Source organism: Cladophialophora psammophila (assembly GCF_000585535.1).
Source record: "Cladophialophora psammophila CBS 110553 chromosome Unknown aczJe-supercont1.7, whole genome shotgun sequence".
Taxonomy (NCBI): Eukaryota; Fungi; Ascomycota; class Eurotiomycetes; order Chaetothyriales; family Herpotrichiellaceae; genus Cladophialophora; species Cladophialophora psammophila.
The window spans coordinates 1142237-1169177 of record NW_006912928.1 but is presented as its reverse complement, the minus strand read 5'-3'; the positions used below and the strand labels follow the sequence as shown (position 1 = coordinate 1169177).

The 26941-nt window shown below is 51.1% G+C and overlaps 8 protein-coding genes across 8 annotated transcripts; 3 read left to right on the top strand and 5 right to left on the bottom strand.

Annotated features, from left to right (window-relative positions):
• Positions 1-158: 158 nt before the first annotated feature.
• Positions 159-1278, bottom strand: A1O5_05439 (uncharacterized protein; the record flags this gene model as incomplete). The annotated part of the gene is made up of 2 exons (XM_007746040.1): positions 159-1193; positions 1246-1278. The coding sequence occupies 2 exons, from the start codon at positions 1276-1278 to the stop codon at positions 159-161; spliced, it is 1068 nt and encodes a 355-aa protein (XP_007744230.1).
• A 414-nt stretch (positions 1279-1692) lies between these two features.
• A1O5_05438 (eukaryotic translation initiation factor 3 subunit H) lies at positions 1693-3065 on the top strand (the record flags this gene model as incomplete). Its single annotated transcript, XM_007746039.1, has 4 exons — positions 1693-1778; positions 1834-1873; positions 1926-2404; positions 2465-3065. The coding sequence occupies 4 exons, from the start codon at positions 1693-1695 to the stop codon at positions 3063-3065; spliced, it is 1206 nt and encodes a 401-aa protein (XP_007744229.1).
• Positions 3066-5687: 2622 nt separating this feature from the next.
• A1O5_05437 (uncharacterized protein) lies at positions 5688-6172 on the bottom strand (the record flags this gene model as incomplete). Its single annotated transcript, XM_007746038.1, has 2 exons — positions 5688-5846; positions 5966-6172. The coding sequence occupies 2 exons, from the start codon at positions 6170-6172 to the stop codon at positions 5688-5690; spliced, it is 366 nt and encodes a 121-aa protein (XP_007744228.1).
• Positions 6173-8048: 1876 nt separating this feature from the next.
• A1O5_05436 (uncharacterized protein) lies at positions 8049-9078 on the top strand (the record flags this gene model as incomplete). Its single annotated transcript, XM_007746037.1, has 2 exons — positions 8049-8770; positions 8817-9078. 2 exons carry the CDS (start codon positions 8049-8051, stop codon positions 9076-9078), a joined length of 984 nt encoding a protein of 327 aa, XP_007744227.1.
• Positions 9079-12599: 3521 nt separating this feature from the next.
• Positions 12600-13624, bottom strand: A1O5_05435 (uncharacterized protein; the record flags this gene model as incomplete). Its single annotated transcript, XM_007746036.1, has 2 exons — positions 12600-12852; positions 12945-13624. The coding sequence occupies 2 exons, from the start codon at positions 13622-13624 to the stop codon at positions 12600-12602; spliced, it is 933 nt and encodes a 310-aa protein (XP_007744226.1).
• Positions 13625-15138: 1514 nt separating this feature from the next.
• On the bottom strand, positions 15139-16551 carry A1O5_05434 (uncharacterized protein; the record flags this gene model as incomplete). The annotated part of the gene is made up of 3 exons (XM_007746035.1): positions 15139-15442; positions 15501-16449; positions 16497-16551. The coding sequence occupies 3 exons, from the start codon at positions 16549-16551 to the stop codon at positions 15139-15141; spliced, it is 1308 nt and encodes a 435-aa protein (XP_007744225.1).
• Positions 16552-19485: 2934 nt separating this feature from the next.
• Positions 19486-20673, top strand: A1O5_05433 (DNA-3-methyladenine glycosylase II; the record flags this gene model as incomplete). The annotated part of the gene is made up of 1 exon (XM_007746034.1): positions 19486-20673. The coding sequence occupies one exon, from the start codon at positions 19486-19488 to the stop codon at positions 20671-20673; it is 1188 nt and encodes a 395-aa protein (XP_007744224.1).
• Positions 20674-20808: 135 nt separating this feature from the next.
• Positions 20809-21384, bottom strand: A1O5_05432 (ubiquinol-cytochrome c reductase subunit 7; the record flags this gene model as incomplete). The annotated part of the gene is made up of 4 exons (XM_007746033.1): positions 20809-20910; positions 20976-21029; positions 21088-21203; positions 21276-21384. 4 exons carry the CDS (start codon positions 21382-21384, stop codon positions 20809-20811), a joined length of 381 nt encoding a protein of 126 aa, XP_007744223.1.
• Between the last annotated feature and the right edge of the window lie 5557 nt (positions 21385-26941).

Below are 26941 nucleotides of genomic sequence, written 5' to 3'. Positions count from 1 at the left end.
TGAATAGTTCTTGAACTTGGTGATCTCATAGTCAATTCCAGTCACACAGGATATTCGTTGGTGTGTCTGATCACATGTGGCAGCACGAGATGACCAGGCTTATCCGAATGAGCTGCAATCTCGAATAGTGCGAAGGTCGTTCCAGTAAGTCTGATTGATCAGTCTTCCTGCCATGCACTCTTTTTCACCACCTCCTGAGATCTGGAGTTTCCGATGCCCACCTTGACCTTCGACCAGTCACGCTGCATAATGTGATCGCCTTCTTTTGCGTCTTTCCTGTGCTTCTCAAGATAGAAACGGCCACCCTCATAACAGCCCAAATATAGACCGCTGCCAAGAGAGGTCCAACAAGCTCGGAGGAGTGCACCCCGGAAGAGGCCTCGGACGCCTTCGCTCTTGAGTATGTCTCTGGCCACGGTGAGTCCGCTTTTGCGCGACCCTTGAACGCCTTCCATGAGAAACTTGGAAGCTTTGCCCTTGGACTCTGCCCTTGGGCCATCATCACCAGATCCTGCAGCGAGCATGATTCTGGTCTTGACAACGTCGATTGGGGTTGTGATCCACGCAGCTCCGCTTCCGGCAATAGCGGCACTCATCGCTGTGATACGTGCGCGCTCAGCTATTCCGTCGACTGGTCTCCCGCCATTTCGAGCTTTCCGTCTTTGCATGAAATATCCTTTCAGAAATTCAAACGTGGGGAATTGAAGAGCGGTAAAGGGCAGGTTCCTCGCGGCCAGCGCAGTGTATCCTCTCCATAATCTTGAAGGATTCTTTCTAAAATGTTTGAAAACTTCCCAAGAAGTAGATGTTCTCTTTCCTCGAGCACTAAGCATCTGGGCATTTTGTTTGAGGACCTCTGCCGGGGTCAGGATGGCGCAGCTAACAAGCTCAGCACCGCCGCTTGCCACAGCATGGATGGCAGGTTGAGGAAGAAAAATCGTGGAGTTCGGAGGAACTGCTTCCGAAATACCGTATTTCAAGGCTTCGTAGGTTGTAAAGAATGCGCCAGACGAAGGAATGGTAATGAGGATGATGGAACCAACGCCCTGGTAGAGACCGCGGAATAAAGAAGGCTTCGTTCTGCCACTAGCATCTTTGTATAGCTGTTCGTAGTGCTGCGATTGGAGACGTGTTTTGAGAGTGTCCAGAGGATAGACGAGCAGATCGACAGTAAACGCAGCAAATGCACCAGCCTATATAGCATGTTAGACGACAGAATTTGAACTCGATCTAAAAGCAACTCACAAACCAAATATCAAGACTGGTATTATTAGACATGGAATAGACGTGCACAGCAACAGGCCGAGATCTATTTATAAGATGATGTGTGAGTTGCGTGGTCGACCAAGGATCATCAATTGGTGGACAAAATAATTTTGGAGAGAACGGCCAACGTCATTGAGTTGCTTGGGCTCCGTGGAGTTTTCTCCGACACAAGGCTGTGGCTCAGCCTGGTGATGGAGATTGGACATTTGGTGCGCGCCATGACCATCAAGCTCGGCTTGATATCACTAGCAGACTCCCCGACATTTATTCGCCCCGATCTGCCGATAGATTACATGCCTAGGCACATTAGAATTCCCATCTCCGACATAGAAGACGCCTGCCGACAGACGTAAAAAGGATCTGAAAAGGATTCCCAAATCCACGTGACTCGCTGCACTTTCCTCCTCTGTCATTTCCGCCGCCAAAATGTCCCTCCACACAAAGATCTCTGGCAGAACTCATCCCATACAAACCTACATCAAACCGCCTGCAGTCATGGCGTCCATAGCGGAGTACGTATAGTTGCACGCCCCTCTGACGCCGCTCAGATTATTGACAACCATCCAGGAAAGAGACGCCGGTGAAGGCGGTCCAGCTCGAGGCGCTGGTAAGTGCAATTTTCCCGCTCTTGCCTCGAAACCCACTGACTGGATGAAAAGGTCGTCATGAAGGTGATCAAACACTGCGCAAGCCGTTTTCCCACCGTCGCAACAGGCTCTCTCGTTGGTATGGACAACAACGACGGCATCCTCGAGGTGACCAACACATTCCCCTTCCCTGTCGTTGACCTGCCACCCGAGGCGCAATTCGACAGCCAACCGCAACACTTCAACGCCGCCGCCTCGGCCCCCCGCGCAAAGGCCAACACCGCCTACCAAGCCGAGATGATTCGTATGCTTCGTGAGGTTAATGTCGACGCAAATAATGTGGGGTGGTACACGAGCGCAAACCTGGGCAATTTTGTCAACGCGAATTTCATTGAGAATCAATATCACTATCAAAAGGAATTGAATGAGAAGACCGTGGCGTTGGTGCATGATGTCAGTCGCAGCTCGCAAGGAATCCTGAGCATTCGTGCATTCAGACTGTCCCCGCAATTCATGACGGCGTACAAGGAGAACAAATTCACTACTGACAAGTAAAGTCCCATATCTTGCTAAATCTCAAAAGAGCCTCAATGCTAACGGCCAGCAAACAGTCTCCTCAAATCCGGTCTTAAGTACTCAGAAATCCTCGTCGAGGTCCCCGTGACTGTCCACAACTCCCACCTCGTCACGACATTCCTCCATCAAGTTCCCCGCATGCTGGCTTCCGGCGTCATGAACCCTCCCAGCTCAGTCGACGAGATTGAGAACAATCCTATCGTCAAGAACGACACTCTCGCACCATCTTTTGAATCACTATCAATCTCTATTGATCCGTACCTCTCTCAAACCTGTGACAACCTTCTCGATAGCATCGAGACCCACCACGTCGAAGCCAACAACTTCTCGTACTATTCCCGCGCTCTGGCCCGCGAGCAGGCTAAGATCCAGCAGTGGCAGCAGAAACGCAAGGCCGAGAATGCGGCGAGAGCATTGTCGAAGCAACCACCATTGCCAGAGGACGAGTGGCAGAAGTTGTTCAAGTTGCCTACAGAGCCGAGTCGTTTGGAGAGCATGTTGAATAGTCGCCAGGTGGAGCAATACGCCAGACAGGTCGATGGTTTTGTCGCCGGGACCACGGGAAAGATGTTTGCTGTCAGAGGAAATCTCTTGCCTGGCGAGGGAACGGAGAACAGCTCACCGCGAAATGAGTGAGACTGAAAACGGCGTAATTCTAACGGCGTGAGTGTCATTGAATGCAACTCCTCGGGATGGCAATGAAAGAATACTCCGCATGTGTGGCTGGAGAGAGTGAGATAGAAGTGGACCTGAACCCAGAGCCTATGGCTCGAAATTGATTTAAAAGAGGTAAAGCCGACTGACTGCCCGACTGGGCTTGGATTATATGATGAGCAGGGCCAAACGGGACGAAATTTGACCTATGAATTCGGCGCCAAGCAAAGCTCTATGACACTGAGGCCGAGCGCGACCAGCACGGACTGAAAAATGAGCAATGAAATGAAAAACGTGACAAAACGGCCCTGGGTTTGCTTTGGACTTTCTCCTGCCCTTAATGGTTCCTTATGCCTAGATCGTGGCGAGCATTGCATGGCATGCCATGCCATGCCATACTTCGGAAGGGATATAGCGAAGACACCCGTGGGCATTTCTGGCGTCAGAGACAGACGGGAGAATCTTAGCTTCAGGCCCAAAAGGAGTCTGCTGCTCGGAAACATAACAGCTGAGCTCATGATGGAAATCAAATGGAGAAGGAGTGAACAAAAGTGGTCCTTGGTGTTTAAACCAGCCATGCGTCTGGCCTGCCTTAGGAACGCGGAGTTACTCAAATGCATGAACCACCAAAATGTGTCTGATGTGGAAACTCGCAAGCTAGACTCGTTGCATTTGCGAGCTTCGTTGACATCCGGAAAGGAGGACGTGGAGAGAGATAGACATGACAAGGGGAAAACATGATGGGGACTCAAGAGGAGAGGGCGCGGCGAATACATTTTGCTTTCTTGTTTTCGGCTCCCTACGAGGATTCCCTTTTCCACATAAATCAGTATCTACTCGTAGCCTAGTACCGAAAGAAAAGGACTAGCGATTCCTCGTCTGAGTCGTCTCCGAGGTCCTCGCTTTGCCTCTCTTTGACCTCCCGTTTGAAGAGCCTGTCCCCGTCTTTCCTCTCACTTGCTTTGTTTCCCGCGCCGTTGATCTGTCAACTACTTTCTACCTCCGTGGTTTGGAACTGCAAAGGGGTCCTTTGATGTCGTTCCGATGTTCGTTTGTCGTGTCGACAGTTTCCCCGGTGTGCGGTCTCGCGTGTTAAGGACCTTCCCGAGCCGTTGAAAAGGCGTCTTTTACTCCGTAGTGGGAGCAGAATGACCCGGCGATCACACTCCTACATGAGAGATTCGGAACGGGCCTTTCGTCACCACCGACATCGAGCAGAGCTTGCTCGTACCTCGCGGCCGTCATGGTTGAATTTTTTTTTTTAAAAAAAAAAAAAAATCAGATCTTTCTCATATGTATCATGTCAAACGCTCGACATGGTTGAACATCTCTTTCTGCTAGTATCTCATTTGGAGGCTTGTCTGCATGGATAGCGTAGCACCGAAACAAGCGTAGTCCCTGGGGTGACCCTCAAGAACGCCAGGTACTTCTAAGCGGCGTCCCCATGGGTATGGCATAATATCATTTGCATTGAAAGGCTTTTGCCTGGGCCATTCGGTGGTGTGTCATGCACTTGCTTGGCTCAATTTTAGACCATGAAGAAGGGTCGTGAGATTGTCAGACAGATCAGGGAATAGTCTACTTTTCATTGGCTCTCACTAATGCTATCCTCAACGGGACTTGTCGCTATACTCCATGTACGGCCGTAGGGGGAAAAGAGAAGGTCGAGCATAGATGCGGCAATGAGGCTGTAGAGGCATTCAGAAGCACATAAGTTCGAGACATCAAGAGAAGACAGCGATATAGGAGGACGTCAGGAACTCGACCGAGGAGGAGGGGTAGGATGTAGTTAATGCCAAGGGCCCAGGTGTATCACACTGCCACAACTGGCCTTTGTCTCTGATATGGTGGTCTCGGAAACGCCGTATACGTAGCGATGAGGTTTTTAGGAGAAGTGCTTTCAAGGCCGGGTCCAAAATTTCTGCGTCGCCGTCTACTTCGAGTCCGTCGGGAGAAGTGAGAGGCGAGTAGGCATCCCTCTGGAGCTGACCGGTCTCTGATGAAAGTTGTCTCGCGAAGACCTGAATCCACGAAAATAATGGCTTCCGGATTTCTTACCACGCGACCGAATTCGAGCGTACGCAAGGCATCCACGATACGGAATACGAATTTCGTCCGAGCAAACTGTTCCAAAGGGAAAGAGGTGAATATGTTCAAGAAGTGCAGTATGGACTTCCAATAACTCCATGAGACCAGCAACATCATGCAAGAGAGATCCCAACCTCAAAAGCATTCATTTCAAAAAGGAGAGAACCTCGCCGCTTTGCACGATCCTGAATCACCACCATAGAACCAGTAGGTGGATTTCTGTTGGGGGCGCCGGAGAAACCCTCTATGAACCAAAATCATCAACAAGAATCAAAACATTCCCGCCTGGGCACTTTGGTGAATTCTGCGTGAGTCATGGACTGCATCCGATGATTGAAACTGCAGCACAGCCTCTTGAATCATTGAAAGATCGGGGTGTCAGTTGATCGTTAGAACTCCTCTGTGTGGATGGATGGCGAAATGCTGAGATAGGGACAGGCAGAAGCATTCTGGCTGTTGTCCAAGCACGCAAACCAGGGAAACCGCGATGACTTGCACGGACCCAATCTCTCTGGTTCAATTCCAGTTTCGAGCTTCTGCACTCTGGTCTGCGTCTCGCGCTCGCCGCTCAGACTCGGAACCCGAACTCAGCAGTTGGTTCTGGGTCTGCTTTTTCTGCGCTGACAGCTGACTGCTAAGTTTGCCGCCAGGCTTGTTGGCTTTTGCGGCGCGCTCCTGGGGATTCAGTCAGATCACTCTCAGTCAGGGACATTGGCGCAGCGTCAGGGCGAGGCTGAAAAACCATGCTTCTGACCCCGGCACTCATCTACCAGTTGCAGCACAGCAGCACTTACCTCCGCTGCTCTTGCAGCAGCGCTTCTCGCATCGTCCGCGCTCGGGGTTGCATCACCTCCACCAAGAGCTCGACCGGGAGTGCTACTCGTAATCTTTTGCGGGACGGGCGCCGACGTCTGTCTAGGTTGCGTGCTCGACCCAACTGTGCGACCAGGGGTGGCAAAGTTGTCCGGTTTATTCGATGATTTGGAACACAAGTTCCCCATCGCGGATCGCCACGGTACAACGGATAAGGGCGAAATTGTCAGAGATCGACGTGCGGAGCTCCGGGCAGGCGAGGTGGATTGTTCAGGGTGGACCAGAAAGATCGGAAAGGGGAGTCTGAACACAAAACACCAGTGGTGACAGAGGATGCGGGATGAGTCGAGGGTTAAAGAAGCGACGAAAAAGAGGCTGTGCGCGGTTACATGGCGGGGATCTGACTTTGACCTCGTTTGGCAGACGGTTTGGCTTCTTGGACAAGGTGGGCTTGGGTGGGTCCTGCTCCCCTGCTGGCACGTGCACGGATCCCGCAGATGCCATTTCCACAAGGCAGGCACGAGGCTGTCAGTACCGAGTACCCAGTACGGTGCAGCACACAGCCCATACGAAGCACCAACACACCTAATTCCAACTTCACCAGACAACCAGCCTGACCACGTCCGTCAATCGACTGCCTCCCAACACTTGTAGATGGCAGGACTGGGAAATATTCTCTCTTCCCTCTCTTTCTCTCTCTCTCATTTCGGCCACTGTGAAAGATTTTACAAGGTACTGCAGAATTTTCAAAGTTTAAAGGGGTAAAATATACGAGAATAAAAATACGACTCCACTCAATACAATCATGGCATGTATGGTCGAGGAATGAAGAAGCAAAGAAAATTACCACATACAGGCATCATGGAGAGTCCAATCAGCGTTAAGACCATGGGAAAAAGACCCATTCAGTTTCATTGCGCGCCTCCTGCAGGGCCCCATCTGAACCACCATTACCTGGGTTGGCCGGAGGAGGGCAAGACTCAAAAGCAGCCGAAAGGATGCCACTAGGAAGAGAATCTGGGGAGGGGCTTGCAGAGTCACGGGTCTGCAAAGGGCTCCACGGCATTTCGACCGCGTTTTGATGCGCAGCATCGCGTACGGGTTGCTCGGTACGTGTCGTCAAGTGGCAATTGAAAATTCCTGGTTCCTACACAAATTGCTTGGATTGAACTCGTTTAGACATCCCGAAATGCATTTCGATCTAAGCACCTACCTCCTTGCAAATCCCCAACCAGCTTCAGATCTGAGACAATTGGCTTATCTTGGTTCCCGGCAAGACCTAACCGCTGGCTCAGCATTGACTCTGAAAGTGATATCCACAACTACCCACCCATCGCGCAATACAGTCTTGATGCCGGACATACTGTGTCCCTCCGGTTCAACCAATCGATACGGCAAAGTCCCCTTTGTTAGCATTTCGCGCCCCTTCGGCTGCTTGAGCGCACGCCTATCAGAATATATCGCAAATCGCGTCTAGCCGCTGAAAGTTTACTGCCCATTATGATTTTGAAATCCAATGTCGTTTGCCGTCAAGCCCCAGTCCATTCCCTTTCTGTCTGATGTGTTTCTGGCAGCCTGCTCAACCGCTTCTGGTCAAATTATTGGCTTTTTGCTATGTTTTGGTCAATGGTTCTATCCCCACCGGGAGAGGCTCTGCTCTGCGTCGACATCATGGTAAGTTTACAACATGGAGACATTTCATGGTTCAACCAGATGGTGGGCTTTTGCGCAGGTTTTCCATCCTGCTACAAATACCGCCCTGTTTCCTCTGCTTAGTCCCTCCCCTCCTATCTTTCCCAGACCCATACAGCACCTCCCAGCATTGCCAGATTCCATACAGCACTTACGACACAGTCTGATCAATCAACTCGACACGCACTCCATTTTCAACTCGACATTCAACTCCAAACTCAGCAGTCACTTGCACGCGTCATTGTCTTGAAGACAACGACCTCCCGAACCGCAAAGGAGCCTGCCACATTCTAGGCCTCCTAAACACCTGTCATCAACACCTTGGACTTGCCAACAAAGCGCTCTACACATTCAACCACTAGAGCAGTCAAGATGGCTTTCCCCTGCACAGAGTGTACCAAGGCCTTCTCGGCCAAGAACAGTCTCAACAGCCACGTGCTCACCGCTCACCGTAGAGAGCGCGTGGTCTGTGATGTCTGCCAAGCGACCCTCCGTCCAGACCCGTCCAATTTCCGCAGGCACAAAAAGCAGTGCAAAGGCGAGGCCGACGTCCATAGGTGTCCTTGGCACCAACGCGGTTGCAACCATAGCAGCAGCCGCGTCGACAACGTGAAGCGGCACATCAAATCGTGCCCTCACAAGCCCAGCGGTTGGGCAGACGGACGCCAGCTCCCAGTACCCGTCAGGGTCAATGCACAGGGAGCTGTGCAAAACAACGTGATCCTGAACAATAGGACACCACAGCTCAATGGGCAGCAGCAAATGCCCCGACAAATGCCTGCCGGTGCGCCTGCCATTGCGCCTGCCGTTGCGCCTGCCGTTGCGCCTGCCGTTGCGCCTGCTATTGCGCCTCACATGGGCCTCAACTTAGCCCGAAGAGAACCCATCAAAAACCCGGTGTGGTTCGCAGGTGCTCTTCCGCAGCCTCGCGGTCTTTGGCAGCAGAACCTGCCCACAGGGCAACCGACTGCAATGCCTCATCTTGCCCCCACGGCCACGACGGCCGTCAACAACCCCCAAGTGTCCGCATTTACAGCTTACGGGCAAGGGGCAGGTGTCTTCCTGACCACAACTCAGGAATCAGACTTCTCTTGGTTTTCGTAGTGGTCTTTAGCGATCGGTGGTTCCTAAGGCGCCTAGGATGTCACACATTGCCATCAGACCCAGGTCGACACCAGAGACATGCATGAGGCCGCGGAACTTGGCCAGGGCGGGCTGCAAAACACAAAAGCACCAGCAGAGACTGGTTCAGCTTGAAGGGCTGAAGACAACAAATTCTTTTCCGACAGAAACCAGCTTCATCGGCAACATCATCATCATCGACACCATCTTCAACATCTTCATCAACATCAGTCTTCAACATCATCTTCACGGCAATCAATACATGATACTGGAACTGTGAAGACAAGGCCTGGCCCAGCAGTTGTTGTTTGAGCTGCAGATCAAACAATGGCTTGCTCAGTCGGTTCTTGTTCCGAACAGTTTATAGCATCATTCTTCCGTCCACAACATTTGGACCTACACAGCACATTGACGAAAACCCAATGAGGCTCTCAAGCCTGGAAAGAGGGTGGCAGGGTGGTTTTCCGGGGCTTCTTTCGTCATCCATGATCCGTCCCATTCAACAAAGTGTCCCATCAGGTCTCAGTCAGAGGCTACCGAGGAGGCCTTTGCAGCTCGAATTTGAGTGGATCACCTCACTTCACTTCACCAAAGCGACGTCTCGCCAACATCTCATCAGTACCTTATCAACACAGTAGCAACACAGTATCAACACCTCATCAGCATTAGATCATCACACCTTGGAGTTCATTCTGGAAAGTGTGCGGTTGGGTGGCTTCCAGGATTCTTTCTTATCATCTCGCAGTCTTCCAAAGATCAGCACTGCTTCTCAAGGCTCTATGGCTCTCTGGCTCTATGGGTATCGACACTTATCTCACGCTTTCAACAACAACAACACTTCAACATCTCTCAAGGCTCTACAACTATCAATGCTTTCCTCACACTTTCAAGAAACAACCACACTAGTCTCACACTCTCAACAACAACAACTATCTACGTACTCTCAACAACATACACTCATCCCACACTCTCAACGACAACACCACTCTCCTCACGCTCTCAAGAACAATTATTCTTACACTCTCAACCACAAAACTATTCATGCACTCTCAACTACATTTACCTCACACTTTCGGCAACACTACTTCAATGCTTCTCCCACACTGTCAACAATATTCAACAGATCTCCAACATCTCTCAAAATGTCAGCAACACAATATCAACATTGAAACAATCCTGGAAAGAGGGTGGTAGGGTGGATTCCAGGACTTCTTTTCGACATGTCTCAACCCGTCAGCATAACAACCTCACACAGCAACCAACAACCTCAACCCTGCAAAACCGTCTTTCAGAACTTCAGTCCAATCGTTGACGCACAATGTTAAACCCACGCGTTGTTGAATCAACGAAATCTGGAAACAGGATGGCAGGGCGGTCTCCAGCACTCCTTTTAACCAACAAAGACATTCTGGTCTTGCCTCCAGAGCCAGCGCCTTGGCTTTCAGAACGGATATTACAGTCCTCAAACACAACACAAGTGGCACGCACGATAATCGAAGTGCAGTATCCATCAACAACTTGTCGGAATTGCAACGACTTACACCAAACGACTACTTGAAAAATGGGTGGCGGGGTGGGTCTTAGAAATCATTCCATTTTCATCCATCAAACAACAATCTCGGTGTCTTCCTTTTTCTTCATAGAACATCAACTTCAAGAGTTTGCCAGCAATATAAGCAACATATTGCGTCCTCAAAACAGTACAAGACACAGAACTCTCCACGCCTTCACTCAGTTCAGCACAAACCAACAATCTAAACTCTCACCGACACTACTTCCTGGAAAGAGGGTGGCAGGGTGGCATCCAGAATCCTTTTGCACAATTAAAGCAGCAATTTACGTCTCTTACACTGGATGGGGGTCTCTCAGCTATTTACCGCTTTGTGGACGACAACATCTTGACTGGACGTATTCAATCTTGTACAATATTACAAGGCGTTTGACGGGATTGCACACTTTACCACAACATATCTCATCATTTTAACATACCTTGTCTAACCGCATGCCATTGACATCATAATTCAGTCTTTGTTCATCAAGATCGAAGATACCCTGGACAGCTTTTGACGACATATTGAAGCCTTACACCAAGAATTCATGACACTCTATACAAATATTGACGACATATTGGAGCCTTACAACAAGAATTTACGATCCCATATACAACGATTGACGACCATATCAACTTGCACGACTCTTGCTTGGAATGAGGGTGGTAGGGAGGCTTGGAGTTCTTTGGACCATTTATGTAGTTATGGTGAGTCAATTCCCACAACTGTTCCCATCCTCGCTCAGTGGCGCCTAACTGCAACTAGATACCCCATATCGTTGATATCTGGCGTTCAAAATGGGCCATTTCATCTTGGAAATATGGCAGGGAGACTTTTGCAGATTATTTTGATCGAATTTTGCTTTGCTTCGGTAGTACATCCACGGCGTGGCTTACTACCTAGATGCATACGACAACATTAAGATATTTCCACAGCATATCCATTTCCACAGCATTATTTCTTCAGAGTACCTTTTCTTCAGGCGTCAGCATCAGTTCTGCAACATCAGTTCTCCAGCATCAGTTCTCCAGCATCATCTCTCCAGCATCATCTCTCCAGCATCATCTCTCCAGCATCATCTCTCCAGCATCATCTCTCCAGCATCATCTCTCCAGCATAGACTTTACAGCATGGACTTCCAACATTGATAGCGGCAATTTTACAATCATGACGCCAACAAATCACTACATCACTAATCAAGGATTCTGTATCAACATCCAATGACCTACATATATTACCTGGAAAGAGGGCGGTTGGGTGGTATCCAGATCTTCTTTTTCAAAGTTCCTCGCGCCCTTATCTCAGGCGAAAATACAGGTGACATTTCCTAGTTGTTGCAGGACCGACACGCTCCTCTCGCCTCCCCCTGCCATCTGTACCGCTGTCAGCAATAAAAGTCATGACGCCGGATACTAGCACAACTCCCCTGAGCTCGGCACGGAGAAACCTAGGTATTTATCTATATTTTCTGATGCTGTGAGATCCTAGTCACTGGACTCAGAAATCTCTTCGCCGCCTATTCCCTTCCCGAAGAGAGCATCAGGACTAGCGGTTTTAAGCACGTTACTGAACCTCATCGTCCATCCTTTCCTCCTGCACGCCCGGTACACGACGCGACCACTACACAGAAGACCATTTCCCCAATACCAAACCAAGACTTCTGGAATCTGCGCGCCCCGGAGCGGAGTCGCAAGGAATAACCCAAAGAGAGAGGTAGATCATGTTGATTTACTCTACTCGAACAATCCAGCTCGGTTCAATTCAGTTCGGTTCGGCTCTGCTCAGCCTCATATAGTCCAACGCTACGATGCACAAAAGGAACAGAGCGCTATGATGACGACGACGACGGATACCATGACACAGCCATTTTCCCTTTGCCTTTCTCCTTCTTCGTTGGTTCAGCTATCATCCCTCATCACATCCCCCTTTTGGGGCGCATGACACTACCGCAGGAAATCGGCGGTGTTTGGGAGCCAACTGCCGAATGAAAGGCTCTGCCAGTTGTTCGACTGTCACTGGTGTTTCAAGGTACGCACAGCGTGGGGCTGTGAGGGATGAATAACTAGAGAGAGAAAAAAACTGTGCAAATGAGGGACAGAACTTGAGTTTTGAAAGAGCAATCTCGTAGCCTCGCAGTCTGCCGAGCCAAGGCTTCTGGCCCTAAGGGCCGAATATCAACCGACTATTAGAGGCTTGCACAGCCCTGGACAAGCCTCACTACCCTCTTCCCCGTTGTTCCTTTACCCATCACTCATGAGCAAACGGTCCTCTTGAGAAATGCCACTTCCTTAGGATGTAAGATATTCCTCGCCGAACCCATCAACTCATAATGATCTGCGTCCACCAGCACCAGTTCCTTCGGCTCACTCAGCTTCGCGTACCATCTCATGGTCATGTCAGGAGGGCTGTTAGTGTCCCTCGTGGCTGCTTCGAGGAGGACAGGGGTCGGGGTGAGATCGTCGAGATGTGATATGGGCAACGCCATCGTTGAGATGTCGTCAAGGCTGTGTGATTACCTCATCAGCGGAGAAAGATCCTGATAAAAGGCCCCTCCCTCGACCAGTTAAGATTATGGTGGAAAGAGAGTAGAACTCACGATCGCAGGGTCAACTCGTTCTTCCAACTCGACCCGTTCGCCATCCATTTGGAGAAGAAATCCCACGACTCCTGACTCGGCAACGTCGCCTGCACACCGGGCTCATTGCTCACAACAGGCACCGTGATCGGATCCTTTCCGTCGGCCCTCGCAAGACGATCCATTTCAAACAGACCCTGCATGGCTAATAGGGCGTGAGGAGGTGCCATCCTTCTCACGATCTCGCTCCCATTCATGCCCGGTCCCAACGAGACCACAGCTTTCACCCGTCGATCCATAGCCGCGACATACACGGTCTCCGCCGCGGCAAGGGAATAGCCCCACAGTGCTATTTTCGACTTGTCGACTTCCTCCCTACCTTGCACGTATGTGATCGCATCCCGCATATCGTTGCTCTGCAACCAGGTGATGACCTCGTGTCTGGGTTGGCCTGGAGCGGTGTCCGAGGCGCCGAATCCTCGATGATCATACACAAGGCAGGTGATGGGTAGTTCCTCGGTGAACTTGGTGGCGATATCTGACAGGCCCATTTCTTTGATGCATGACAAGCCGTGGGTGAGAATTAGGCATGGGAGTTTCGTTCCCGTGGAAGGGCTGCTGTTGGAGGATGGACGAGTGAAGAACCACCCGCGCAGGGTCACCCCGTCCGAGGTCTTGAAAGAGACATCTGTTCGGGGCATCTTGACAGGCTGGTGACCACTGCGTATCGTGTCCTGATATCAGGGCGGCAAAAGAAGGACGAAGATGATCTCTATATCTGTGCAAAAGTCTTTATGTCGAGGCCTTTTGCCCAGTGAGCGATGATCTCCTACTTATACCTTTTTATACATCCACCCGCATTTTATCTCACCCTTTGTGGCCACCAATATACTACCTATGTAGTGACACATCCAGGCATAAGACGCGCATACGAGTTAACATGGTCCACTAAAACCAGGTCTCCAAAGTCAGATTCCGGCACAGGCCATGTTAGTTCCCACTCCTCTTTCCGCATTCGTAATATCTCAACAGAGCAAAGCTGACGCTTCAGGTCGTATCCTCTCGATCGACCTCCACCAGCCCTTATGCCCGAGCCGCGGAGGCACTGACCGTGAGACAAACGGACAAATCTGGCCCGTGATTAGCTCGTCCAGCTATGTACATACGGCAAATACTCGGCCGGATACTCGAATCTGGGGGTCTCTAATCATCCTATAGGTACATACATAAGTACTTCTTTCTTACTCAGCGCGCTCAGGTCCAAATCCAAGTAAAGTACTTGCGTACCTATTCGAAACTTGCGGTGGCCCCATCGAGGTCCAAAAAAGCAGGAGACGCAGTAGCCTTTGTCGCTCGACACGGCCGCTTCCACTGAACTGTGGCCACGATCTTCTGAGCATGCCGCCGTGACTGCAGGGGTCAATCATAGTCCTACCTACATAGCCGCGACTATTCGATGCGTTCCGGTATCCCCTTTGGACAATGCTGACTGGGTGTCATTCAATGGTGGCATTCCGTCAAATCTGGCACGAGCCTGTAAGCTGAGATACCCCTGGATGCCGGCCACTCGCGGCCGCATCCTATCATCATCTTAGAACCACAAAGTGGACTGGGGTGACGCTGACAGTTGCGGGGGAATCGCAAAGTCGCGCTCGAAGTCGCAAAATCAAGATAAGCAGGTCTGCTGGTGCGGTGCTGATGGTATAAACATATCACAGTCCTTTGCCTACGAACAAGCCTAGTGTCCATCCATCACTTGTCCAACCGTGGTTTGTGCAGCGGTGTCAACGTGCCATGATCCTGACCCTCTGGTAGCTGGCCAGTTGGCCAACCGTGAAAGAAAGGCATGTCGCCATGGAAAGCACAGATGAATGGCATCTAGCCACAGTCAAGGAAACATGTTTTCATTTGTATGCCTATCCACACGCAAGCGAGCTCCTCGGAGCTCTGTTCGCTCTCAATCACAATCTGCCAGTACTAGATCTTTCCCAACACAAGAAACCCTTGTCCCCACACTCCAGATGCGCACGCGCTTCTTTTGTTTTGTGAGAACCGAGTCACAAGTCTCCACCTATCTTGTTGTTTGTTTCGTTAAAAAGAGAGTTGATCGCTCAAAAAAAAAAGGGCCTGACAAGCACAAGGATCGAGACATCACCCGTCGCATATTAAGCTATTCTAAGTGGAGCGGAAAAGCAACGCCCAAGGACCCAATGCTTTAGAGGAAGAAAATGGCAGCAATCAGAGCGCTGAGACCGGTCATGGGTGTGGCGGGACCAAACGTGACAGCGGCATTGCTACTGCCGCTGCTGCCGGAGCTGCTTGTCGAGGTGGAAGAGGTACCGCCGCTGGTCGCAGTAGGGTTGGTCTCAGGGTTGGCCTTGTTGGTGAGACAAGTATTGACGCCTTTGATGACGCCGTTTGCATGAGCCTGGTCGAAGAGCTGGCAGATTGTTTGGTTGGTGGAGGTAGTCTGCACATTGGATCCGCCCCGAACGTCGTTCAGTTTGTTCATCGTGACGCTGCAATCCAGATCAGCTCCGAACAGTTAGTGACATGAAACCATTCCCAAGTACTTACCTGGAGAAAGTTCCTGCGAAGTCGAGAGCGCCAACAATCGTCTGCAGCTTGGGCAGACCATCAATCGCCTTGAGGTTGGTATTGTTTGCGACCAAGAAACCACCACCAATGGTCGTGAGGGAGGGGAAAGAGAAGCTCGCTAAGTCGGGGCTGTCAACGAAGGCCAAAGTGCCGCCCGTCTGGGTCAGGTTGGGCGCAGCAAAGGTCTTGAAATTGTCAGAGTAGAAGCCCATGGACCCAGCCACATTGGAGAGAGATGGCATGTCGATCTTGCTGACGTTTCGGAAAGTCAGGTTGGCAGCATCTTGAAGGTTGGGGAAGGAGATGGCTAGGTCACGACCGTTGGCGGAGAAGGATAGCGAGTTGGTGACATTGGCCAAACCATTGACGTTGACATCGGTGAGGTACGGGTTATTGTTGATGTTCATGCTTCCAACAGCTGTCAATTCAATGCCGTTTATGTTGTTCAATTGCGTGTTGGAAATGTAGACATTGTTCGCTCTCTGAATGCCCTGAGCCATATTAAGGCTCTGCAGTGCAGGGAGCCCAACCCAATTGATGTTGTTTACACCAGTCAGGGAGTCAAATTGCAATGTGGAGAGGATGGTGAGGCCGCTCAAACTCCATGTGCCCTGAATCGTATTGATCTGATCCGATGTGATAGCCGTGAGTTGAGTCGCATTGTTGCAAGTGAGGTCACCCGTTATTTGTTGGACCCCATTGATCGCAATTTGGCCCGATGCAGAGGGATCAATGATAATATCGCCATCGTATGTTTCACAGTTGGCGATTTGTTCGGCATCTGCACTAGTGGCAATGGTGATCGAGGGTCCATTACAGATATTGTTGCTGCTGCTGCCGCCGCCGCCCTGTGCTGAAGCAGAGTTAGCTTCAATAACTTGCCCAAAAACACGCAGTTCCGCTTGTGAGAACCCGCTCTTGCCCAAGTCTGACACAATGCCTTGAATCCAACTTTTGTAGACAGTGAGGACGTACCCAAGACAGAGCTCGCTAGGGCGAGGGTAGGGAGGATGATTTTGGAGAAAGTCATGGTGTCCTAAGAACAGCGAAGAGCTGCAATTTGAATCAGTACGCGTTACTTTATACTCTGTGCGATGTGACAGACGAAGGTTGGTTTGAGGTTGACAGAGGTGACAAGGCGACAGTGACGCGGTCACCGGACAACAAAGCAGACAGAGGAGCAGGGAGGCGTGGAATGTGGCAGCACTCACCTGCAATGCAATATTAAAAGAAGATAGAAGGCGTGAAGCTGGCCCTGAACGAGTCGTAAGAAACTTTTGAGGAGTACAAGAATTAATCTGGTGAGTCTGCAGTGAGAACACAGCGAGGATGGGATAAAATCAGCTTCAGCGAAGGAGAAGCTGGTTTGTTGATTGTTGTTGCTTTTGGGGGGAGGGAGTGTTAACACAACACAGCCGGCGGCAGGGACGACTCTCTCTGGCCCAAGAGTCAACGCGTGGCTGGCTTCCTGAAGAGAAGATAGAATGGAAGTGTAGAAAGGAAAAAAGCAGCAACGATAGACTGTTGTGCGTGCAAGCGGGCGTGTGAAGAGAGAAGGGAGATGGCAGGAAAACTGGACGCAGCGAGGAATTGGCAATTGAAGGGATGGGATTGAGCTGGGGCAGGGCGGGCCACTGATTGGCTGCTAGGCCAAAGAGCACCTCCGAATAGCCCTGCTTTGACATCCGGTCTGGCTGAGCTAGTGGCCGCGGTGGCCCTGGGCGGCCCTTGTAGACCTTGTTGTTTGGCCGTCTGGTGGGCTCTTACCCGCAGTTCAGGGCAAGTCCAGGGGGGCCCTGGGTAGCAGGCCAAACCAGGGGAGCCGCACCTGCGGTGTGGCTGTCAGTGGCCCGGAAGTTGGGGGGCAGCTGCAGCACTTGCCGTCTCAGATGGAGCCTACGGAGTCGGGGTTGCATCATTAGCGCAGCCTAGCAAGTCAGAGTGCAAAAAGGAGAGGGCTGCCCGAAGTTCCCTGTACCTACCTAAGTATTGCGTACTGGGTATTGTCACAACAAACACCCACAGACACCCTACGGTACAGTACCTACCTCCCTACCCAGTACCTACTTGGGTACTCGGTACACACAACTGAGTTGGTACCGGCGCTCTCATCCACCCTTCAATCGACCCCCATTTCCTGCTTCAGCCACTTCATCCGCCACCAGCCCGCACATGCTGCATGCTGCATGCTGCAACCCCCCCCCCCATTCCCATTCCTGCCGAGCTGCCTCGAGCCGATCGCCTTCTGGCCAGTGGCCACAGACTTCTCCAGAGTCCATATGTCCCCTCTCATCTGAGACATTCGACGCTCGAAGACGGAGCAGATGCCATGTACTCCGTACTAGCCACGCTCAAGCACAGAAAGCCGAAGATTTTAATGGATAACCTGATGCTCGACAACTGATAACGCTACTTTACAGAATCCTTGTCAGAGTGGATCAATCACCATTTCGCTTGTTCGCTTCTCTTTTTCTTTTCTTAGGTAAGTACTCAAGTACTTACTCGTACTAAGTATGGGCAGAGCTGCGAACCATCGATCCACAGGTGAAAATAATGGAGCAATTCTCCTCATCAAAGGTGGCGTGCGAGGCTTGTGGCATCCAGATAACGGTCATAACGCCTCCACGCATGCTGATGGTGTGTACATACCGATGACGCTGTACCCGTACCTCTTGATGCAGAAAATTCCAAGGTAAAGCTGTCAAAGGCCCGGCAGGCGGAACCAGTTGCAATCCCTGCTCAAGCTTCAACCTCAATTCTCGTCTCGCAAACCAGCTTGCCTGATCGTCATGGGCCAGTGTGGGCTCGTGACCAGTATCAATTTCATCCCTTCAGCGACCGCCGAACAGGCACCGTGCTGATCTGTCTGCCCAGTCATCAAGGTTTTTGATAACATCCGGCAGCCGTGGCGCATCCATCACCACCGGATCTTCCTAGCGCATCAGGTAAAGGCCGTCCACACCTGTTCCACCATCTGTTTTAGTCTGTTATTTGGTGACAGTACGATACGGCGCCTCCATACCACGATCCTGGAACAGGTTCCCGCCGCAGAGATAGAGCTTTTCCATCTTCGGGCATCCACTTTCGATATGAAGGCTTCAAATTTCCATCAGATCCGATCAACAACCAGGTCTGGTGGATCATTTGGAATTGATCAGGCATTGTCTGATATTAGGCAGAGAGATAGCGAGACGAGGAAGATCTCCATCTGAGAGATTACCTATTATTGAGGTCATGGCCTGGAACAAGCCGTCGCAGAAACCAGTTTGGTGGTGGAATATCTTCTTGACAAACAAGAAACTTTGAAGCTCCGTGTGTGGCCGCGTCATGCGCTAGCCTTCTACAAAACCGAATCCTCGGATCGAGAACGGCGGCACAACGGGAACTTGCGTTTTCAGATACATATCGCACGACATGACACGTTCTCTGCTGCATATTCCCGGACACTTTCTGTCTGAGCGGAACGTATCTTCCAGTCAATACGAACACAGGAAACCCATATGGGTTAGGAATGCCTAAACAACACATCGCGGGAGATGAGAATGGCCTAGGGAGGTAGAGTCCTGGGTGATTGCGTTCCAGCGAGCAAAATATCATGCCGGCGGCCATTGTTCCGGAAAGAAGGACTGGCTTATGTCAGCCACACGGTCTCAAGCCACTAATGTGACAGATGCTTGGCACTGGGATTAGGCACCGAAAACGCCTGGGCCAATGATATTCGAGGTTCTTCATGGCTGAAGGAGAGAATATATCGTCGCTTCATCCAACGTCAACGGTGAACCAATTCCCCATTCTTCTTCAGTCCCGGATTGCTGTTCTTCAGAGAACGAACAAGCCAACTTCCGGTCTCTCCAGCTCCGGGCAGATACAGAGTATATGCTCGGCTTTGACCAGTTCATGATCCAGGAGAAGGATTATAAATGTACAAACCACCAATCATTGAATGCTAGCGCGTTTATCTGCCATGTCTGTTCGTCGATCCAGCAGGATCGCATCAATTGCCACTCCTTCAGCACCGGATGTGGCCAAAGGGCCAAAGAGACGGACATCTGGCTCGCAAGGGCAAGGCACGAAAGCCAAAAGACAAAAGGCCCATGGCGCCCGTGAGCAAACAGTTGACAAGGGAGAGAATCAGATTGTGAATGGGGTGCCCCAGGCGGAGTCGGAATTCAAAGTGCCTGTGACGCCAATCAAAAGGGCGAATGCACGAAGGGCTACTGTTACGCGGCCCAAGCATCCACCATTGACACCGACGCCGAGTCTCATCAACGTTATTCGAGCTCCTTACAGCTCTGGGGACATTGACGATGCAACTCCTCCTCCTGACCGCCCCGTTGAACCGCATATCACCAATGCCCCATTAGTCACACCTGGAGGGACACAGCATGTCGCGTACGAAGACACTCTTCCCGAGTCGACCCCATCAAAAACAGGCCTCCCTCGACCGATCGCGACCACGAACACTCTCCTAGACCAAGCTTGTGCTCATCTCATCAGGGTGGAGCCACGCTTGAAGCCGCTGATCGAAAAACATCCATGCCATATATTCTCGGCTGAGGGTTTCGCCGAGATGATTGACCCCTTTCGCTCATTGTCAAGCGGGATTATGGGCCAGCAGGTCTCGGGTGCCGCTGCCAAATCCATCAAGAATAAGTTTATTGCCTTGTTCAACGAAGAAGGGCCTGAAGAAGTACAATTCCCGACACCAGCACAAGTGGCGGTTACAGAAATTGCTAGATTACGCCTTGCCGGCTTGTCTCAACGGAAAGCGGAGTATATCCAAGGCCTAGCTCAAAAATTCGCCTCTGGAGAACTCACAAATGAGATGCTTATGAGAGCATCAGACGAAGAAGTTATGGAGAAACTCATTGCGGTCCGCGGACTGGGGAAGTGGAGTGTGGAGATGTTTGCCTGTTTCGCGCTCAAGCGGCTTGATATCATTTCCACTGGTGACCTGGGCGTTCAGAGGGGGATGGCTGCATTTTTTGGCAAAGACGTGAAGAAACTAAAAGCAAAGGGCGGTGGCAAGTGGAAATACATGTCTGAGCAGGATATGCTGGAGAAGAGTGCGCCCTTTGCGCCGTATCGGAGTCTGTTTATGTGGTATATGTGGCGAGTGGAAGATGTGGACGTTGAGGTCATGCAGGCGTAGAGTCTTCCGTTAGCTTAGGTTGCTTATGGATTCCCTACGAGCTCCCTTTCTTTGTATGCTATGTACACTAATTCAGCATTCACATTCCTTTTGGACTCCGGCCAGCCGCCCTTGTTGGTCCATCGACCTGCCAGTTCACGATTGCTTCCTGGGCTCAACAATCATAGACTCCAGGTCGGCACGCTCCTTCTCCTCTCTTTCAATCTCCTCGATAATGGGACTCAGATATGGAATGTCCTATGAACGATGCGTGAGCAAGTTGAAACTGCAATGAATTTTCGGCGTGCTGGAGAAATCCTTACGTCTTCGGGCTTCGTGTGTTCCGCGGGAGGCAGTAAATGATGTGACAGGGAGCACTGTGATACCAATCCGTTAGCTGTTCCGTGCCCTCCTCTTCCTCATCGCCTGGCATACCTGGAAAGCTCTTCTGAGACGGAAAACTCGGTCATAGGCTTCTTTAGGGGGAAGTCGCTTGAGCGCGAGCTGGACGATGTCGTTTTCTTCCGGGATCAGGTCGTCATGGCGCAGACCTGCCAACAGCGTTAACAGGGGGACTGGAAAATAGGGAAGGAGAAGCTATTCTCCAAGCGTGATGTACTGACCTAGGGATCTGTAGCCGGCAGTGTTGGCGTACCAATTGGCGAAGGGCATCATCCACCGTTTGAGCCATGGCCGCTTCAAGATGTATGGTGCTAACGAGGGGCCAGACATGTTTTCCTATTGAGATGTTTCCTGGTGATGTTGGAAGCAAGCTGCAATGAGATTCCTGCGCCGAAGTTGAGGTGGTTCGCGCGGAGACGCCCTGGAGCTCTCTCGACCCACTAATTGGGTCTTGGCGACCCTCGCTGCTTTTAAACTCTGTCCACATCTCGACTCGCTCTCTCTCACCTTCAACTTACCCACGACACCCTCCTCTTCTCTGCTCGACAATGACTCCTGTATTTCAATTGCCTTATTCTGCATGTCCAGGTCCTAATCGCCCGATAAACCTTGCCGATAGCATTAGCCCTCCGTTGTCTCAGAAGGTCGGAATAATGTGTATATGAACATCGATGTCCTAGTAAATACAGCCAAAGCAACAATGCTCGCGATCCCGAACAACAAGGCAATCTCACCGCATTCGTCAGCGTCATACATGCATGGAGACTTCAAACTCACCTTGATGTCGCTGTCCCGTTCAAGATTTCGTGCTAAAAGACTGCACACCATTGAGCTCAAGCCCGCAAGAAACAATAGGACCGAAAGTGTAATCGAGACTATCGGCGCCTGTAGCGCAAAGAGGAATCTAGCCTTCGTATTGCCATAACCACCTACTTTTTGCGCTCTATCCACAAATGCCGACACGTCCTCGGTTCGTCTCTGTCTGTCATGGATACTATTGAGAGCTCCGAGGTCCAAACATAGCAGTATCCATACTGCTGAGAACTACCTACAATTGCAACGAGTGCGAAGGTCGCGCTCATACAAAAATGCGCAGATGCAGGCCACTGAGCTTGTTCAGCACTCGGCCATGCCGACACATTGCAACAGTAGTGAACAGAAACCTTCCCTACCACATCTGTGAGATCTCAGTGCTCGTGCATCAGTGGATGGACATACTGCGATCTAGATGTACTTGTGATCTGCCTTGAGGTCTGTCCAGATTCAAAGCAGCTACAAGCAAGTCTCATTGTCAGATGCAGCTAGCATCTTGTTGACAGGCTCGATTGGATTGCCCTGCAAAGACTATGGTAGCACATTGTGATCAGCGGCTCTACGATATGCTGGGCCACAAGTCGCATTGAGCTGAGGTAAGTTCCGAGCATCCCCCTCCATCTACTGCTCGAGTCGTCCAGAGTGCCAACCATCAAGCATCTCTTAGTTTGCGAAGACTGCAAGGGCCTGGCTTGTTGTTTGGGACCCGAGAGGACCTTTCTCACTCCGACACAGAGCACTGCACAGACATGTTTTGCTAACGGCAACAAATTGTGCTCGAAAAAGACCGAAAGATTTAGAAAGCCCTTGCGTACTCGACGCCTTATGACGGATGGAGACGTCAAAGCAAGACGCTAGAGGCTCACAAGGAGCAACCCCATTCCAAAATTGCCAATATTGACGACGAAGGTAAGCCAGAGTCCAGAGTATATGCGGCCAACAGCATCAGTGAACAGACCAGTTTAAGAACCGATACTGCAGACCCTAGTTCGGTCCAACATCCTACAAGCACTGATGCAACTAAGGTCGAGGTACCTCCATCCCATCAGGACAACATCGTGATCACGTCAAACACAGAACCAGCTATTGGATTTGACGAAGACGGAACCTGCAACTGTGGAGCGCCGACCATCTTAAGACGAGTGTTGCTTCTGCTGGTCCGGCAACGGGGCTATCTTCCGCGGGAAATGCTGGGACAAATGTCCGCCACGGAGAGCGCTCCAACTGCTCTATGGGCTTCCCCCAAGTTGGCCTGCGGCATGAGAAGAGTGACGCACGTGTTGCCCGAAGGATTTTCGAGACACTTGAGTCAGAGCGCAATAAAGAAGGGCAAGTATTGTTGCAAGAGCGAGACGAGGACTCTTCTCGTTTGGGACTGGCAGAGATTGTGACACTGGGGAAAATGTAAATTGTGATTTTGGGCGATACTCGCGGCTTCTAGAAGAGCTCTCCAGTAGGCGCTGCCTTCCACGCTTTCCTGGGCTTGTCTCCTTTACTGGTCAAACAGGCGCCGGAAAACCAAGTCTGATTCGCCTGCTTATCGAAACGCCCATCCTCTGGATCTGCCCTTGAACTCTCCGTAGTAGGCTTCTCTTTGCACACGGACATACCAACCAGTGGCGAAGTCCATCTCTGTCCAGATCTACATACCTTTGGGGGTAACCAGCCTATTTTCTATGCCGGCGGCGAGGGCATTAATGGCGGAGACGGCAGCCGATGGGTCCGCCAAAGTCGAGGTCCAACACATCAAATCCCCGTAGGCACTCTTTCATAAGCTATATACGAAAGCGACACCATACATCAGAAAGAGAAACCATGTGGGCCACTACTAGAATGAGCTGACGGCAAAGCAGAAGCAAAACCAGCAAGAATGTGGACTTGGAACTCTTCTTCCTCGCAGAGATTTCAATCACATTAGCCCGTCACATTTCGGGTTTCATTTCCCGTTCCCCAAAAAGAGTCATGACATGTTTCCCAGCACGTCTGGCATATTACATCCGCTCCGGGGGCCCCCAGTGCCGCAAGAGAACCATGTTGCTCACAGAGAGAGAGACAGAGGGAGAGAGAGAGAGAGTGAGAGAGTGAGTGTGTGTGTGTGTGTGTGTGTGTGTGTGTGTGTTTTGGGGGGTTTAAATCTGTGTTCCTCCCTAGCCGAATCGTTGGCCCAATCAACCATTTCGGATAATACAGACAGATGCTGTCTTCAGGCAGAATCCGGGTCTGTGTATTAACATACGCACTGGTCTCCCAGTGGATCACAAACGCAGCCCCGGCCTTGCTGGGCACAAGCATCAGGATCCCAGGCCCCAACTGGGATCTCACCGGGGCAAACGGCAGTCTCGCTGAGTTCGATGATCTGATACGCTGTGGAATCGCGTCCTTTTTGGCAGGAGAGTTTCGAGAAATCGTAACGGCCCTTATAGGTGTCACAGTTATCACCGGTGTACAGACAGATTGCCCAGTGTTTCCCCATATCGACAGTGAGGCGATCTGCTTCAGCGACGTCTGAGGTGAAATTTGTGCAGGACAGTGGTCCAGTATCATTCCGACTTGCGATTTCGTTGCTGCAGCCGTCATCGCTGTAGGCGGTCCATCTCCAAGCTGGTGCGAGCGTTGACAAGTCCGACGAAGGATAGTAATGATCCATGTTAGTGCTCTCGGAGCATAGGATCCGTGGTCGGTACAAGAATGCAAAGAGGAGCAACGCAAGGGTTATCAAAGCGGCCCAGCAGGCTAGTCCATATCTGATAACGCCCTGACGGGAACGCCTGATGAGTCCCGCTCTATGGCCGACGCTCAGGCCTCGCGACTCCAGGTCCTTCTCTGTTGGTACGTATTGAAAAGGTGGCTCGTCCAAATGATGCCCCTTGCCGCCGCTGCATGTCTCCATGATAGACAGGACCAAGTTGAGGGCGAGGCCAGTAGGTAGAAGGAGAAGTAAAGGTATCCTTGAGAGAGGTGAGTTTTGAGAGAAGAGGACTGAGCCAACATGCGTGAACAGGAGTTGCTTATATACCTTAAATGCCTCTCACCAGAACCGTCGACCGAAGCAGCTCTCTGCACGTTAGATGAAGAATCCGCCACGCAACTGATAGCAGATGACCGTCTCTTCGAGGATTAGTGTCGCTGCGGAATCGGTCGATAGACCGTATGGAAGAGCGCCGAGCTGAAAACTTGTGCAACTTCTTTCCTCTCAATCTGTCGACATACGGGCAAAGGCAGACAAATCAGGTAGTTGGCCACCGTGATGAACTCGCTGGTGTGCTTGCTTGCATTGGTGGCTGCAGGTTGCAGCTACGAGCAGCGAGTCTTGTGCTATTGTTGACAACCCGATTTGTGAGTTCTGATGTGACATGTTTGGTGGAGAGCTGAGAGCTGAACCGCGTGGCAAATGGGCAGTACATCATTCCACAAGGACACATTGGGTACTGATCTGAAAGGGAAAGGCTGCGGTAAGTCGAAATGTCGAGAGCCATGCTGTTTACCATTGCATTGTATCTCAAGATGGCATTCGAAGAAGAACTTGGCGGCATCGACTGTGACATCTGCTCTATATGAGCAGGCAAAATGGTGATGTTGTAAAATCATCTTACCCTTTACAGGTCCGATCGTCTCCATAATGGCTGTTCTAGCTGAATTCAGCCAGCCAGCCACAGTTTGTTATGCCAACACCCTTCAAATGCACAGCGACTGTACATCAAGAGGGCTCCAGGCGCTTTCGGCCAGCAAGCCACAATTTTGTTGTCGACACGCCTTTGAGACATGACAACTATACGTCAGGATATACTTATCAGAGTTCAGCCAGCCCCAGTTTCACTTCAAGGCATAGCGACTACCACAGCGACTACTTTTAGACAGGATAGGCCGGTACTACAGTCTCTCCTCGGGGTCTATGAGCGACTTCCTGGCGCTTTCCGCCTGTGATATCATAAGTGACGTCGTAATTTTGATGCGAGAATTCCCGCAGCCTGAGATGACATTTGTGGTGAGTTCCTCCGATGAGAAATACCCGGTGAGGCTGAAGCAGCATTCAGCTCGTCTCCTGTTGCCCGGCAAAGAAGCAATGCGAGTAGATGTCGACCCGTACTCTAATCGATGGAGTACTAAACTCTAACAAGATCGACCGGCTGGAGGTAGCTGTGGTAATATCCTCGCCCGGTCATCCCTGTGCCTCGATCATCCTCACCATTGTCGACATGGATCTAGACTTCATTCAGCCAGTCCGCGGAGTACATCAACCCGCTGGAAAGCTGACTGTGGCCCAGCTTACTTCCGGTTCAGATATGAGGCAGCACATTGCGCGTAACTACGTGCGGTCTGGCCCTTTCTCAGTCTCGGGATCAAGGATATTGCCGCTCCGTGCAGCCTGCATAGAAGGAGCCGCTGTCGCTGCAACAGGTGGAGTTGCTGCTGTTGCAATGACAGGGATCGCTTCAAGAGTCGGCTCACGACTCCGGTTCATCTATGAAGGAGTCTGGATCTTGGGGTTCGCTGATTCAGAACGCAGTGCGCCCGCACTTTTGGTCCGCTGGAGTACCCTTGCCTCTCGCAGAACTTTGATGACCTTCACGGTCCCTGCCTTCCTCAATGATTCATCCTGCGGATCCCCGTTTTCTGCTGACTCCCAAGCGCGTCCTTTCCCACAGCTTTAGCGGCAAAGTCAATAAGCGGGTAAGATGACAACTTGGGCTTTGTGGACTTGCACAAAAAGCGCCAGATGACAACCACCCAGAAAAGGATAATCACCAAGGCTTGCAGGACAATATAAGCGACGAAAGTCGCTCGGCTGAGCATAATTTTGTCTGCGGCCCTGCACAGAGACGTGGTGGTATGGAACTCGGGCCGAAGAGGTGTATGGAATGGGTCCCCGGCGTGGTTGGCGCTGAATTGGAACAGTCAAAAGGAAAGCATGCTCTTCAGTGCTCGGTACGCGTCGACGGACCAGTCGTAATGCCCTGCTCCCGATCCATGCCAAACATGAACACGAGTGAAGAGGTTGCGAGAATGACCTGGGCAATATAGTTTAGTAACTAGTTCAGCGCCAAATGAAGTCGTCCGTGTCAATATCGTACAA